Here is a 17,513-nt window from a genome sequence, read left to right on the forward strand (position 1 = left end):
TAAACCTTTGGTCATTTAAGAAGTGAAAAAATAGTATTACTATTCTTTAACTTACATTATTTTGGTTATTAGTGAAGTTAAATGATTTTCACATTTTCTGACAAAAATGGAATTTTTTTTGGTCTTCATTTTGTTTGGTCAAAACACCTACATTTCTGTTATTTTTCATTCTTTTCTCTTAGTGATAGGTAGTAGTTCTTTACATTTTAAGGATCTTAATACTTCATTTGATACATACGAGTGAAAATACTTAGAATGACTGATTTATTCCTTCTCTAGTTGGAAAATAATTTCATAGTTGAGCATAATCTACATTGGTGCTTTGAGATAAATAATCTGTCATATTAGTGAGGTATCTTTTTCTATTTTTTATTCATTAAAAAAAGCAGAAATTATTTTTATTCAATTCCTTTTTAGCATCTTGGATTATTATTTTCTTTTACTTGGGACAGTTACTGTGTTGTATTACAGCAAAAGATTTACTCATTTTAATTTATTTTTGCACTTGAGAAATTAGCCTTATTGAGTACAGAAGAAGATTCTTTGAATATTCTTTGAATTCAGTTTGGTTCAGTATTTATTTAGAATTGTGCTTCTGTTTATAAGTGAGATTAGGCAGCAGCTTTCTACAGAAAAATTTGTACTAAGTTTTATCAGTTTGAATTTCTGACATTTTATCTTACAATTAGCCATGTGGGTTTCTAAGTCTTTCATTGTATTTCAGATTTACTTGCATTATTTTCCTATCAAATCTCTCCTCTCCTACACATCTCTGTTTCCATCTTAGTCTGTGCTCTTTCTGTGGCTTTTATTTTATTTTTTGATTGTTAAAATTACTTTATTTTATTTTATTTAATTTCTTCTGTCACCATTTATCCCCCCTATGCCCTCTTCCACTCTATCCACCCCCCTCCAGCCCTGCAGTCACCACACTGGCTTTTAGATTCTGCTTCCATGAGGCTGTGACTTTTCTAAATCCTAGTTATGCAAGCACCATTCAATTGTGCTGCTTATTTCTGTATTAAATTATGTATCCTTCTAAATATTCAAGTTGACTTTGCAGTTCTTGAGTTTACACAATATTTTCACAGGCCTGCTCTAGTCTTGTGTTTTTTCCTCCTGGCATGGGAGCATATCTATCTTGACCTGCACTGTCCAGTATTGTAGCCTCTGGCCAGATGTGGCTATTTAAATTTAAATGAATTATAATTAAATAACGTTATAAATTCAGTTCCACAGTTGCAAAAGCCTCATTTTAAGTGTCCAGTAGCCACGTGTGACTGGTGGCTACTGAACAGAGCAGGTAATATGTCAATCATCACAGAAAATTCTATTGGGCAGTGCTGATCCTAACCCTCTGTTTTCAAACAGAGACAGTGCATAGCTTATTTTTAACCCTTTTCAGTGACCACGTGGGTAGGTTACCAGTTTGTTTTAATAATAATAATAGCAGATTTTATAGCCATGTATTCCAACACTCATTTTACTCAGTTTATTGTTCGATGCAAACACTGGGAATAGAAATACCTCTTCATTCATGGGTGAGGAAATAACTTTCCACCTGGCTTCTTGGAAAATTTTCTGCTAGAATAATCGAAAGTAAGATAAAGTTCAAGAATTCACTGTGAGAAACAGCCCTACATCCTAGGAAGGTTTGTCATGTACACTTATGTAAATAAAACTCTGAAATGGAGATGAGATATGAGGAGATAAAGGAGTGAAAGGAAACAACTGGCTGAAGAGCGAAAGGAATACAGAGAACTGTGTACAATGAAGAAATACTGTAATGTCAGCATAAGAAACGTCCAAACCTATGTAGAATTTTTATGAGTTTGAGCCAAAAATGACGACAAATGCCAGGAATGAAAATCTCAATGGATTGAGAAAGTGCTCCTGCGAATGACAGTTTTGCAGCTTATTTTATACATTAGAATCAAGGAGGAGACGTAAGGAGGAGACGTAAGCAGGGTTACATGAAATGCTTTGGTGGTAAATTAAGGAGGTGGGAGAAAACGAAGAGGAGAATCTCTAAAATTAGATAAAAAGACAAAACAGACAAATAGTTCTTTTATGTTGGTGGGTCTAGGATAGTTAATTCACATTTACAGCACAGAGAGATGGTGTGTGGGCAACAAGAGAGCAGTGAGGGGTCGGGGGCCACGTGCCCTGGTGCTGGCAGTTGTACCCTTACTCTGCCATTTCCAAGTATGCTCATCTTAGATACAACAAAGACAGGCTCACTTAAGATAAAGATTGGCCTTTGTCAGGGATGCTACAGGGCTAAGATATCAGTACCCTCCATGACCTGCTTTCAGTTAGGATTTCCTACGTTCAGACCATCCTATGTGGTTCAGACCATTGCTCTCTGAGTTTCTAGGGCCTGCCATCTGGCCTCCCCTGAGTGTGTTGGGTTCAGTATGTGGCCCCTGTTTCATCCACAGTGGCAAGGAAAATAAATGCAATGCCAGGATGAATTCTTCATTAGAAGTAGGAGGGAAGAGAGCCAACAATACATGAAACCCAACAGTGATCTGGAAGAAAAACCTGAGGTATTTCCACCAAATCCAGAAGGAAGTAGGATGAGATAAAAAAGAAAAAAAGAATTCATGACGCCCAGGAAGTGAAGAACCAACAGAGGCATCCATAACTTCTTTTCCAGAAACACTATTCAAAAATATTAAACAGTAAGCATTCCTTAAACTGGAGACTATTTGACTATTCAAATTAAAAATATTAACTAAATAACAGAGGAAGCTTGGTGAAATTTTAGAATTTGAAGGATGAGACAAGTATTATATGTAGCTGTTGGGTCGTATTTGTAGTTAATGTTTCCTAACAGTAAAAAAAAATGTGGAAAACAATTTGGAATGCTGACATAATTTACTAGTTCTCTGCTCTCTGGAGGAAAATGGCTCTGATATACTCATAATAGGTAACAGTTCATGGAGTCAAGTTTTTTAAAAGATGACCTATGAAGTTCCCTATCTTGAGTTACTATCACTCAAAGTTGGCTGCAGCGGTTTATCACAGCTGAGGTTGGGCTGCGGTTGGACTGATATCCACATGTATTTAATTAATGGAGCCCAAGGGCAAATATTGCCACTCAGTCAGATTTGTTGTGACCTCTCTTTTTCTTTTAAGACCATTTCTCAAAATAGTTCTATTTCGGGGCGGGGGCAGCGTGTTGCAGTCTTGTGTAATGGTGATGGATCTCGGGCGTTAGAACGTTGTTACACAATCCTGCATTTTTACCATTCTAATGACTATTGCTGGACAAGGGGAGCTTACTTCCATGCCAGATATTTATACAAGCTAATCAGAGGCTTGATACAATACAGATGGTGATAACCTTTTACACACGAAGTTCATGTTGAGTTTTCCTTTGGCAGCAAAGGGTTTGCCTCGTTTGATATCTTGGACCCAAAAATTCTATTTCTTAAATGCCGTAAGGGGATAGCAGATGGTGTAAACTATGTCAGGAGCACTAAAAAGGGAATCACGTGCTAGGCCTCTGCCACATTCCACAGAAATTACCACAGACCTATTTACTTCTTAGATCTGTGGGGTGGAAAATGTTTTTTGGAATTATGTTTTTATTCAAGTACGATGAAGCACAGAGATTGGGGAGGGGGGCAAATGATTTTCAGTAAACTCTCCACTCCTCCTCTAAAGTGCATTCCAAACCCAGATCTTGTGTAATTCTTTGCTTTGACTACTAGTCCTGCTATTCTTCTTATTATTTTAAGCTTAATATATTGTCTTGCCAACAGATATAATGGTTCCTGTAAATATTCACCCATTCCCCCCAAGAAGAGAAGGAAAATTGCCTCACAGCTTAAAGTGTTGTTTATGTAAGGAGCAGTACAGCAAGAAATTTCCGGTAAATCCTAACTTGGGTGTGAGGAATGTCATTGACAAGGAGCCAAGATTAATATCACAAGATGGGACAATAAAGGCACAAAAAGGAAACATTTTTGTACAAAACTACAAAATACAGCGCCTGTGTACTCAGGCAGACACACACACATATTCCACACATTGCTACTGCTTGCTCAAGACCAACAACTCCAGTAGCTCTCTGCAGTGTATCCTAGAGCTTAGCCGAGCCACTCATTCATGAATCAATTCACTGAATAAATATTGACGAGCACACACTCTGGGCAAGGCACTGTCAAGAGTATCATCCTGAAAAAAACCAATTTACTTTCTCCTCCCCACCATCATTCTCACTTTTTTAGCGTCTTGTTTACAGTTTATGGCCATGGCCTTGCGGGAGGGAAGGATAATCACAATGAGCAGAAGCTTTGGGGAGTGTCCTGGAAGTTGGGTCTGATTTCAGAGTGAGCGACTCAGGGAGAAAGAGTTTATCCCTTAGACAAGAGCGGGGATGTCGTAAACACAACTTGCCGCATCTCTGAGTGCAGGAACTAGGAGGTACCCTTTGAACACGGACATGCAGCTTTAGAGATGAGTAAAATAATATCTAGCTTCCTGCATCCGTAACAGATTGTTGGGTTCTTCCCCAGGGGTGGTACTGAATGAAAACACTGTGTGTGCGTGTGTTTCAGTCCGTTTGAATTGCTAGGGCTTTTTGCCTGGGGTGTGTACTAACTGAAAGAAAAAAGTACACATATATATATACTATATATATATATATACACACACACACACACACATATATATGCACTATATATATTATATATAGAGAGAATATATAAGTATTTATGCATATATCCCTATACATGAACATATATATTATACTTTATACAATTCAATCCATTCCAATTATTATTTTTATTAATACTCAAATTACCCTTTATTTGACCAGAAGGAGCATCTTCAGCTGGTATGTGATCCCTTATAGTAGTAGGTGTTCAAGGAGTAGGGTGGAGTACTTAAATATCTCTTCTCAAACGGCTGGCTTTCTGAATGTTCCCCAGAGTCATTTTTTAGTTTAGTTTAATTGTCTTTAAATTCAGGTTTAGTGGCTTTATCTTTAGCTCACAAACACTAAAAAATTGGTAAGAGTTATCCAATTAGAGTCAATACCTCATGATCATATACTTATGAAGAATGCTTTCTATAAACATGAATTTTATAATCTAAGAGAATCTGGATCTTATAGCAGAGTCTGCCCCTCTAGTGAACTGAGACAAAGTTATTTTTTTAAATCATATCATCTCCTTGTAACTGTAACAAAACATATCATTGTCACTCTTCCTAACTACTTTCTGAAGGCAGTGTTTCTTGAATTACTGCCTAATGAACACTGAATGCCTTCTAAAAACTTGCCAGGAAACATACTCCGGCACTTCTTTTCCTTTCTTATCCAATTACAATGAAAAGCAACAACAGGCCATTTAGTTACGATGCCAGACTCACTGCGGGATTCTTGTGCTTTCCAGTTTGATGTTACAAAGCATCAGTGGCAATAAATAGATGCCTTTTCCAAAAGGTTTTCTTTCTTTCTTCTACCTATAGAGAAGGAATAGCATGTAACGTTTATAGAGCATAACTCGCTTGTCCTAAAATAATAAAGCCCAGGTGTCAGATTGAGTACATCAGCATTTTCTCATGAAGATAGGACACCACCACCAACAGCTGATTTTGCGCTAATACTGGGTGGTCCCAGTAAGAAAGATGAAGTATTGAGTCAAGCCTACACTGTTGGAGAAGCGGTGGAAAGACAAATATAGAAGGCAGGTTGGCCATTATTAATTCTGGAAAAGACATATTCCCTTACATTTTCCTCTGGTTAGGCTTTCAGTGTGTGATTGTGAGGTGGAGGGAGACAGACAGACAGACGGACAGGTATGCTTAAAAGTAGATACATGGGACTCAGATTTGGTTCATGTTTTGAGCGCCTGAAAAGAAAGTTAAAAAGTTTAACAATAGTGATAATATTAATAAACATTTACTCCATAAACATTTGCTATTATTCATTAGTAGGGTCCATGGCAGTGCTACTGATGATGATACGTTTTCTTTATTTTTATTTAGTTTTTTTAAACAAATGTATTCTTTATTTAAAATGTGTTTTTATTGATTTCAGAGAGAGAGGAAGGGAGAGGGAGAGAAAAGGAGGAACATCGATGTGAGAGAGAAACACCGGACGGTTACTTCCCACACACGCTCCACCCTGGGCTCGTGCCCTGACAAGGAATTGAACTGGTGACCTTTCGGTGCACAGGATGATGCTCAGCCAACTGAACCACACTGGCTGGGGCTGCTGATACATTTTAAATGTTTCTAAGGTTTATTGTGGTTCTGTGAGACCTTTATAGGCTTTAGTCAGTGCCTCTTTCTCTCAAGGATCATTGTTCCTTTCCCCACTCGTGAAATGCTAATGATTGATCACAAACACTATTTTGCATAAGAAGGGATGCACTTAGTAGGTCAGTGCTCTACATACTCATGCTACCTTTCTGTTTCATTACAGCAAATTCTTCGTCATTCTAGAGAAAACTCTACAAAAGTTATATTTCTCATCACTGACGGATATTCCAATGGGGGAGATCCTAGGCCAGTTGCAGCACTGCTGCGGGATTTTGGAGTGGAGATCTTCACTTTTGGTATATGGCAAGGAAACATCCGAGAACTGAATGACATGGCTTCCCCCCCAAAGGAGGAGCACTGCTACCTGCTCCACAGTTTTGAAGAATTTGAGGCTTTAGCTCGCCGGGCATTGCATGAAGGTAATGGAAACCTAGTGGCATAAGATGGTGCATTTAAATGGAGTTTCCTTCTCTCTAACTGCTTGAAATGCACTGGAGGGTAATATCAAACCCTGTGAAGTCTTTGTTGAGCGTGATGCCCAGGTGTCCTTGGTGTATTATGAGATGTGTTGAACTTCATACACAGAGATAACATTCTGACCTCACAACAGCAGTATTTGTTTTGTTTTTTAACAGCCGTAATATATTTTCACTAAAATATCCATATGCTCCCACCAGGAACCGTGAGAATCAATGGAATGCATTTAGGTGTGTGTCGGGGCCACACACAGAGTGGAAAGCCTTGACTTAGATCCCATTTACAGTTACCCAGAGAGGTGAAGTAAACATTCGAAGATATGCATAGTGAATCTCACCAGAATGTTTCCAGAAATACACATGAAGATATAGGAACAGCAAATGCTTAACACATACTTCTTGACCTGACAGTCTGAAGATACATAAGCTGTGTAAAAGCTGAAGAGCATTACCCCAATGGGGAATAAAATCAGTAATTGCACTCACTCGAATTCTGTATATACACTTATAAAGATGTTTAGTTGTACTGTTTAAGTTAGATGAACTTCCAGGCAAAATAGAGGCTGTGTGTTGGTGAGTCACAAGAGAACATGTAGATTGGGAGGAGATGACAGATCTTGCCTTAGACCAAAGCCATGTAGTAAATTAGGCTCGATCCTGGCAGGTATCCATGTGAAAGATTCACTTTGTTGGAGAAAATCATGGCAACATGAGGTTTCAAACAATTATTGATGCTCATAATAAGCAGATCAGCCCTGCTGTAGTTCCAAGGGAAGAGTCCAGGGCAAGATCTCAGGCCAACTATGGATACAGCAAAAACTCCCACTTAGTCTTCCACTAGTTGGTCAGATCAAAGGCAATGAGCCTTCTTTCCCCAGCCTCTATGTTCTCTGAAGTTGCTTTCCATTTGGATGGATCCACTCTTGGTCTCAAGACTGTCCATGTTTCTGTCCACTTTAAATAGACATAGGTTACAGAATAATAGCTTTCCCCATATGTAACTGGCTCACTTATCTCTTTCCTAGACCTGAATGCCAGTGCACTGGTCTTGAGAGCTAGATTTTTCTTGTTCCCTGTGTTGCTCTTCTGCCAAATAAGCTTGTAGCAGAAGCCAGTGTCTTAGCTAAGTGCCCATGTTGCAGAGCTTTTACCCACATCCCAGCCTACTGGGTGCCGCTTTAATAGGGTGCCTGGTTGTATTGGTCTCTTTTCCTTGGAGCTGGAGTATTCCCTTTATTTTTCCCTGTCATCATTCAGAGTCTTCGGGTGTAAAGGCAGATGTTCCATAATTGAGGCCATCGCCGGTCTCCTTTTCAGGTATTCAACTGCAGTTCATACATCTTGCTGAACTCACCATTTGGATTCCTACTAGGGGCCCATCACTATATCTGGGCCTACCTAGCACTGAAATTTTGGGCTAAGACTCTTGAATTTCTTCACCAGAGTCAATGGAACTTTACTGATTGCTTGATTTAGGCATCCATTCTGGATCAGTCATATCCCACCATACCCTGGCCTGTACAGTCCCTTTCTGAACAGCTCTGAGTTGTTGAATTCCCAGAATGCCTCACTTCAGAGCATGGTTCAAGTAAATCAGTATGATTTCCATTTACATAAACCGTGAAGATTTATGTAAAATTGAGAGACCAAGCAGATCCTGCTTCTATAATTCAACTTGCGTGGTACTATTATTTAAGTCTTTAATCAAATGACTGTAAAAGTGATGGTATTTATTCTTTAGTTAGAAGCTCAGAGCAACACCCTTCTGCAGCACTCAGGACTGTAGTTTTAGTTATGTATTTGGACAAGGATTTTGGAAATACTGAGGCAGTGGAGCACTGCTGGTGTGGACGCCAGAGGAGTGACCTGTAGGGCTGACTGCATTGCTTCCTGCTGCATCTGGAGATTCCTCCCTGAAGTACTTAATTTCTGCCTGACCCCAAGTGGCCTTAGGAACTTATGATGAGGTCCCGGACTGAAAGAACTGGCTGAAACAAATCCCCAGTCTGTGGTAGTGCAAGTAACACACAGTCGTGTTTGGGTGGGAGTGGGGGGCAGTTGGGAATTAGATGGATATGAAAAGACGTTTTCTCCAGCTTGCACTTACATTTTAGTAACTAGAGCTGTAACGTTCAGGTGTTAACTTATTTTTTATTACCCTCTGTCATGTGTAGATCTGCCTTCTGGGAGTTTCATTCAAGAGGATATGTCCCACTGCTCATATCTGTGTGAAGCCGGCAGAGACTGCTGTGACCGAATGGCCAGCTGCAAGTGTGGGACACACACAGGCCAATTTGAGTGTGTCTGTGAAAAGGGCTATTATGGGAAAGGTCTGCAGTATGAGTGCACAGGTGAGTCTCCAGTTTGTGTCTGACTCTATTAGTTTTCTGTTGCTGGGTCAAAAATGATCCCAAAACTCAGAGGCTTCAAACAGTAAGTACTTATTGCTCATGAGTCAGCTGGGCAGCTCTTTTTGGTCTCAGCTCATTGACTCGTGTTTATCATTGGCGGCGAGTTGGGTAGGCTACACGGCCTATCTTAGCTGCATTCTGTTACCTGTTGGGGACCAGCTGGCTGGAGTCTGGTCTAAAATGGCTTTGTCTGGGACCACTAGGCGGTCCTTTATGTGGCCCTCAGACTCCACCAGGCTAGCGTGGGTGTGTTCCTGTGGAGGCAGAGCTCCAAGAAGAACGATGGAAGCCAAGGTGCAGAACTGGGAGGGGGGATGCGTGGTCTCCCGTTTGTCATCGGTTAATAGCCAAATCTGCCCTCTAAGCACTTAAGCCAAAATATGCCTGTCTCCATATGAGATCGAAGCCAGCGGGATTCTCATCATCCTCGGGCCCCGTGAACTTGTGCGATTGACAAAGAAAAATATAACACTCACTTGGTCTCTGCAAAGGGACCTCAGAAAGCTCCAAAAGTGACATCACTTCAACATGGAATCCGCTTCATCGACATTTGTAATTTTACCTCCTTTGTCTAGCTTTCTTTACCAGAGGCTCTTGATACTTTAAATATTTTCTTAGAAAGGCAGGAAGAGCAACTTAAGATTCTTGTGTTCTGCATTATATTTTAGGAAACATCTAGTATTTAGAGTTAGTATGTAGTTTTCCTGTGTAGCATTTTGTTTGTTCTTTTTTACCTAAAAAGGCAGCTTTTTTTTTATAAGCCGCAGCTCTTCTATGATTTGCTGTTTGGTGAAGATGTATTCCCCTGGAAATTAACACCCACCAGGGATACTTAGGAGCAGTAGGTTTGCTTATAGTGCCCCATGTGGTCTGTCATTGCTTGTGTCATGTCGTTCTTCTGACATTTGGAAGGTAGGCCTGCTCGGCTGCACAGAAACGTGGTCCTCCCCTGTCTGCCTGACCTGCTTTCTCTGTCTTCTCCTCGTAGGACTTTCCCTCCGGTGCTCGCTCTTCTCTTACTCTCTTTTCATCTTGCAGCCCCTCATCTGCCTTCCCTTAATTCCCCCTCCCTTCCGTGGCCCTGATCCCAGCTGGCAGACACATCCTTCCTGGGTCCCACCATCCATGCTCACCCAGCAGAATCACTCCTTTCTTGGCCCCGCTCCTACTCGACCCAGCAGGATTTCTCATTTAAGCAGAAAAAAAGGGGGGTATCATCCTAACTGCCTCTGAGTTGGCAATATGCCTCCCCTTGAATCTTCCCACACTTCCATCAGCAGCCCCACTTGGCACTGTCCCCAGCACCCCTCCTTCCCTCCTCCCACCCTAGCCCACCAAACGCAGGCAGAAGCGCTCATTTTCTTGCTCCGCTGTAGTCAGCATGTCTGCCTTCCGTGTGGTCCCAGACTGAGCTGCTCCCTGCCAACAAACCGCTGCTGTATGGCCGCCCAGCAGCCTCGGCCACGCTGGGCGGCAGCCCCCTCTGCTCCACGGCCCTATAATCTTGCATCCCAGGGGAGAAGCTGCAGGAAGAGAGGAGGCGGTTCACAAACCCACTGCCCCCAGTTACCCAAGCAGCCGTGGCTGTCCCCGCTCTCACATTCCAGGCGGAAAGGCACAGCAGTCTGTGAAACGTGTGAGGGTGGGCAGGCCTGTCAGTGGAGCCTCAGTGGAGGGCACAGGAGCACTTTTTCTGCTGCTTCTAGCCAAGGGCACCAAGCCCAGAAGGACTCGTTCATCCAGCCTTTCTTTTAAATTAGTAAGCCTCAGCTGAATACTTTCTTCCATGTAACATTTAGACTAGACATAGTTGCATTGATATAAATGTTCATATTGATCTTCAGCATTCGTTTCTAAGGTATTAGGAAAAGTGGTATTGGAACTCCAGGATGTACACATGACTGTGTATAGTTGTAGGTGCAGGGCTCCTCCCTGGCTTCTCCTACATGCAGGAGCCAAGAGAAAAATTAACAAATTACATCTTCCCTATGGCATGAAAGACTCAGGACCAGGCTCTTTCAGAAAGAAATATTAGCTTGAAATCGTACAGTACTGAAAACCTGGAAGCCATGATCCCCTTTAAAATCGATTCAGTCGACAAGTGTTATAGAGCCCCCTCTCTGTGCCAAGCCCAGGCATTGAATCCACACAGGGCTTCAATGGTGAGCAGACAGACGTGGTCCCTACGATCTTGGAACTTACAGTCTGACCACACAAATGAATTTGTAAATGCAAACTGTGATGTATGCTATTAAATAAAAATGCCCGTGCATAAGGAAGGGACTCTGGGGAAGGGCAGACTGAGATCGTACCTTCTAGGACAAGATCTGAAGGATGACTAGACCATAGCTATTTATTGCTGCTGGAGAGAATGTTACTGTTCATTCTGAATAGCTGGAATTCTGAGTATTTGTCCTCATTGTAGAAACAGTGCCTTTCAGGAGCAAATCATTCCTCCTGGGAGCCAAAAGAAACCTTAGAGATTATCTGCTCTAAACTCCTCCTTCTACAAGAGAAAATTGAGGTTTCCTTTTCAGGAAAGACAAGTGATTCTAACAGGCAGGGGCTTTCTAATTCATTCTGTGTCTCCACTGCCTGCTTTTGGAGCTCATTGTAAGTGCTCAGGAAAAAGGGTTGGGTAAGACACCAACTTGAATATCAGAATCTTAGATGGACAAGAGCTCATTGTTGAGCTCTTAGGCCATTGCCTTGGGAACCACAGGGTCCCAAGCACAGAGGCACATGGTAAGAAGTTTTTAAAAATGTACTTAATTCATTTGAATGCAAAATGTTTACATTTGGTTTAACTTTGTCAATGATAAGTCAAATGCAGTGAACTGTGGATACACTAGATTAGTCATTTTTAAATGGCTAGATCATCAGATCAGTTGTGAACAGCCAGTGAACTCTTGTTGTAAACCCAAGCAGTTGCAGCTGTTCTGAGTTTCCCCTGAAGGAATTTGAGAGACACAGAGTATGGAGACAATAGGCATCTTGAGGACACTGCTCTTTGCAGAGATTGACTCCATTTCAGTGAGTTTGGAATAATTAGCAGATTGAAAATTACAGCTAGATGGGGGCCAAGGCTGAGGGTTAGTTAACGAGCCAAAACCACAGTTCTGTTGTTCTTTATAAAAGGAAACACTGTGGAAATAGAAACACTGGAATATTTATTTGGGATATCTTATTATATACGTAAGCATATGCAGACAAATCCCCACCCCCACCCTGCACACACACACTACACACGCGTTTTTCTTTCTAAGTATTATATCATTTCTTTGGAAAGAGAGAGGACAGAGAGCTCTAGAAATTCTTGAATGAGAACCAGAACATTTGGAAATCTTGTTCTCTGAGCAGAGTTTAGCTGATCCACCCCCCCCCCCCCCAAACATCCCCAGAGGTGACTAAGAATGGATTTGTAAGGTGTAAGGAATTTGTAGCATGTATTCCTGTTTGCTTTTTATGAAGGAATATTGCTAGCATGTTGACATGGGTTCCCATCAATTTAAGGAGTAGAATGGTTAACTGCTGCCGAGAGGAGGCTAGTTTGTTCAGTTTTCCACTGAATGAGGTAGTATTACAGTCCTGATAGTGTATTTTCCAGTCTGTCGTGATTTGGCAACAGGAAAACACATAGACCATAAATATGAAACATCACTAAACTCCAAAGATAGTATATTGTATTTTTAAACTCAATAACTGCATTCTTCAGTTCTGTGACTTCTCTTTGGTACTTTCTTGTATTTTCCCTCTCTGTTGACGTTCTCATCTGTGCTCATCTGGTGTTCTTCCAAGTTCTGTGAACATCTTATCTTTATGGCCGTTACTTTGAACTCTTTGTCTGGTAATTTATTTATCTCCATTTCACTGAGAGTTTTTTCCCGAGGTTTTAACTTGTTCTTTCATTTGGAACCTATTCCTTTGGTTCTTCTTGCTCTCTGTGTTGGTTCCTGTGCGTTAGATGACACAGCCACCTCTCCCAATTCTGGAGGAATGGCCTCCGGGAGGAGGTGAACTTTATCATTCAACCCACCTTAGCTCTTGGTTGTCTCTCAAACCTTATGGTTGTCCAAGCAGCCTATTTTATTTTTAATGGCTCCTAGTGGTTGAGGGTGTGTCAAGACAATTGTGATTTGTATATAATTTGTCAAACATATTATACATTTTGATACTTATGACACATAAAAATAAGATACTATTGGAGATTCTTCTCTTAGTGAGATGGATTATTAATTCCTGTATCCATGGATTTTTGTTACTGTTAGAGTGAAAGCGTACAGCATCAATTTTATGTTGTTGTTTTTTTCATTTTCATAGTTTTAGTGCTGACAACCTTCATACAAATATCTAGATGGGACTTGAAAGAGTCATGTTAAATTGATGTCACTAAATTCTTTGAATTCCTTCTGAGTCCCATGCTAAAAATAACATGAGTTATCTATCATCGAAAAAGTATTATAAATGATCTATTAGGTGATGATTCCCTTAGGTCATTTTTCAATTTTATTGAATGTGAAGAATTGGAAAAGTTATGACTTGCAGAAGAGTTATTACCCAATCATTACAATCATTCACTTTCTCAAATTTCTGGAAAGTCCTCCAAGGAGACTTTAAAAGGACTTATTAAAAGTTACTTTTTCACTTGGAAGAGTTTGTTTAACCTAATCGTGTTGGGGTGATGCGGGGGGGAGGGGGCGGGAGGGAGGAATCAAAGCATTACAAATTTTTATAAACATTTATAATTCAACAATTTTTTTTTAAATATATCTTTATTGACTTCAGAGAGAGGGAAGGAGAGGGAGAGAGAGAGATAGAAACATCAATGATGAGAGAGTCATTGATCGGCTGCAGCCCACAACCCGGGCATGTGCCTGACCGGGAATTGAACCCTGATCGCCTGGATCCTAGGTCGATGCTTAACCCCTGAGCCACGCCCAGCCGGGCTCAACAATTTTTGATAAAATTATTTTACCTAACAATGTGCATCGATATATTTTTATCCAAATCTTGGAGAAGCCGCATCTTGGAGCTTCTTAGAGGACCTTCATTAAAGAGAGGTGTGGCTGGTTGGAGGTTCGGATGTTTTTTCATGCTTCCCCAGTGCTTTACAGATAGCGTGGTACATGGGACAGGAAATGAGGAGGAGGAGACGTGGGATCAGAGCGACTGGAGAGGTCTGTTCCTCCAGCATAAATTTACAAATTGGCCTTCTTATCGGTGTATCTGTTTCAACAAAATCATACACTTCTTCAGGAGACTCACACAATTCTCTTTCAAATTATTCTTAGTGAATATATATTTTCCTTATTATAAATGGGATTTCATCACATTTTTCAAATGTGATGCTTTACCACACAAATTTATTTTGAAATATTTACCTTGCCACCTTTCAAATATAGTCTATTCATTCTAGTGGTTTTCAAATGAGTTCTTTGGATTTTCCAAGTTAATAATATTAATAGTTAAATAACTATTAATAAATAAATAGTTAAAATAAAATAGTTAAATAACTATTTGTTTAAAATGTTAAATATCGATGGTGAAACAGAGTAACCTTGCTTTATTAATTTTTGTGGTTGTGCTTTCAGTATTCCACATATAATGAATAAATGAATTTTTTGTCTTAAACTTGTTCCATAGTTCATGATTTATTTTCATTTAACTGCTTCTGTAATTTCACAAAATTTATAAATACCAAGTTTTAATGGGAAATTTTCCAACCACTAACATTATGCTACATACAGTAATAATGGTTTACTTTACATATTTATTAAATGATTGCTTAAATGATAAAAACCCATAATATCCTTGAATGCTATCTTGCGCTCTACATGAATTAAAACACTATCCCACACCATCAGTCATCAACACATGCAAATAGCTCTACACAGGTGCGCATACGCACACACAAATACCATGGGTTTAGGGCTAAATGTCAAAAATAACCTCAGTAACTAGAGAACATGAAAGAAAGAAATGTGTGATTGGCCACTTCCTATTGTTGAACTCGGCCTTCCAGATGGCTTCCTTTGATTCCAAGCCAGTGCTTCTCAGGGTCAGTAGCCTTGTTCATCTTTGCTACTCCGAAAAAGGAGTGGAAAATTCCCAGGAAGTTGGGAATCAAGCAGAGTTTCCATATGCTGTGTTCTAGTATCTAAACATGCACTTTGCTTTATTTATTTACTTATTCATTCATTCAGAATTTATTAATGCTTACTCCAAGTTCACATGCCGCATAGCGGGGGTATAAAAAAATACCCCGGTCTCCAAGATGCAGTTTCTCTCTCTTGAAAATTTCTGATGCGCTTCAAAATTGTACTGCTTTGCTTTTTGCCTTTTGATGTTCTTTACGCTTTTTCTTCTGAGGTAATAGTAGTGTCACAAGCACTAAGAAATAATACAGAGAGATCCCCTATATCATTTTACTAGTTTCTCCCAATGGTAACCTCTTGCAAATCTGTAGTGTAATATCCCAACCAGGATATTGGCATTGATGCAGGCAAGATACGGAACAGCTCCAGCACCACAAGGATCCATAATATGCTTTTCTAGAGCTGTAAACACTTCCCTCCGACCCCTTGCTGCTCCCACTATACCTCTTGTGACCACTAATCTGTTCTCCATTTCCATATTTTTGTCATCGCAAGGATGTTATATAAACATTTCTCTAATAAAGGAAGAGCAATGCGGAACACTACTTTGTTCCTGCCGGGTGAACACAGAATTCAGGTTCCTTGTTTTGCCCCCATCGACACTGATAAGTATGTGTGTCAGGGGATCCGCATTACTGCTGGATGTGCGTGGAAGCTCTGGCTCTTTGCTAAGCCTCCACTGATAGCATCCTGGCTGGGAGAGCCATGGCCCCCACTGACACTCCTGCTTGGTGGTGGAAGTCCTCACTCTCCTATGATGATACTACTCCAGTGGGACCCCTTCTTACTTCTGGGTGAGTGTGGAAGTGAAACACACCCCTGGTGGTCTCCATTGGCATGAAAGACCCATGTCTCTACTTAACCTTCTCTCATACCACTTGGGCAGAGCCATTGGGGTGCTCACTAGAGCTTTGCAGGAGTGGACGTCTAGGCTCCGCTTGGCCTCCCCGCTAGAGTGGAGGAGTTGAGTGGTTATTGTCTAAATGTGTTCTATCTCACTAGGCTTCTCTTTTCTTCATCTTTTTGTTGTTTGGGGTTTTTTGTGCTGTTTTTCTGTCCATTTTCATTGGTCCTTTGGGACTGCCAACTTCTTCAGCTCTGAGTCTGGGATCTGCGAGGAAGAAGGAAGCCCAAGGAACTCAACATCATGCTGGTCTTTGGATCTCTAGTTCCTTCACTGGTCTGCCCTTTCATCATGCCATTTTATGTTCATTTTATATATAACATCTAGGGTTTTTAGTTGGACTTAGTAGGAAGACTGGGGAATAGTATATGTACTCCATCTTTCTGGAAAATAGACTCCTCTGCTCTTGTGTGCATCACTTCTTCTCTTTGGACATATTTTTCCATGTTGGTTCCATCAATCCAACAGTGATACTACTCTGTGTGTTAATTAGGGATAGCCTTTGTGGAAGCATAGTGATCTCAGTTTATCCCATATCTTATGCCCCATGAAGACTTTTGTAAGAATTATGGAGGAAAACATAAATACAATTAAGCAAAAAACATCATTTAATCATAGCCCACAGTTCTTAAATATCCTTATCTAGAGGGACATATGGGAGTGAGTGAAGCATACCATGTGTTTGAGAATGAAATATGACGGTCCTTCAGAATTATTCCCCAAAGGTATCCAACACTATCTTGACACACACCCTAACTTAAAACGCTGTCATTGTTCTTATTATTTTAAAGATAAACTCCTAGCTTTATAATATGGCCCCTGGCACTCACTTTTCTAGCCTCACTCGTCTGTACTCCAGCCAGAGTGAACTCTTATTTTTTCAAGCGTTCTCTCTCATGCCTCTGGGTCTGCACATATTGATCCCTCTGTCTGGAATGTCGTTACCCTGCCTCTACACTTCCCTTCATGGTTCTGGTCTCACCTCTGGAATCATATTGATCAAAAAAGCTTACCTGATCACCCATACCTGCCTCAAATCTGGATAACATCCCTCTTATGTGTTTTCATATAACATAGTACTTTCTTTCTAATCATCTGTTTAAGATTAGAATGGCCGTAAGGGTACAGAGTTCCGTCTTGTTCTCTGTATCCCCATTACCCCTTTACTTATCATGTCCTTTCCATCCCTAACAGGGTCATGAAATTTTAGTTTTACAACTACTTGGATACAAACACAATCAGCCATGGCGGCATAATGGAAAATCCAGTTCTCCGATTGGTTACACAACTT

General features: G+C 40.5%; 1 protein-coding gene across 1 annotated transcript in view; it reads left to right on the plus strand.

The window, feature by feature from the left end:
- Positions 1 to 17,513, plus strand: part of SVEP1 (sushi, von Willebrand factor type A, EGF and pentraxin domain containing 1) — a 128,282-nt gene that overhangs the window by 21,184 nt on the left and 89,585 nt on the right. The window contains exons 2-3 of the mRNA XM_081152103.1: positions 6,440 to 6,695; positions 8,927 to 9,103. Coding sequence (XP_081008229.1) covers positions 6,440 to 6,695; positions 8,927 to 9,103 — 433 coding nt within the window. The remainder of the gene's footprint in view (positions 1 to 6,439; positions 6,696 to 8,926; positions 9,104 to 17,513) is intronic.

Source organism: Miniopterus schreibersii (assembly GCF_964146895.1).
Source record: "Miniopterus schreibersii genome assembly, chromosome: 11".
NCBI lineage: Eukaryota > Metazoa > Chordata > Mammalia > Chiroptera > Miniopteridae > Miniopterus > Miniopterus schreibersii.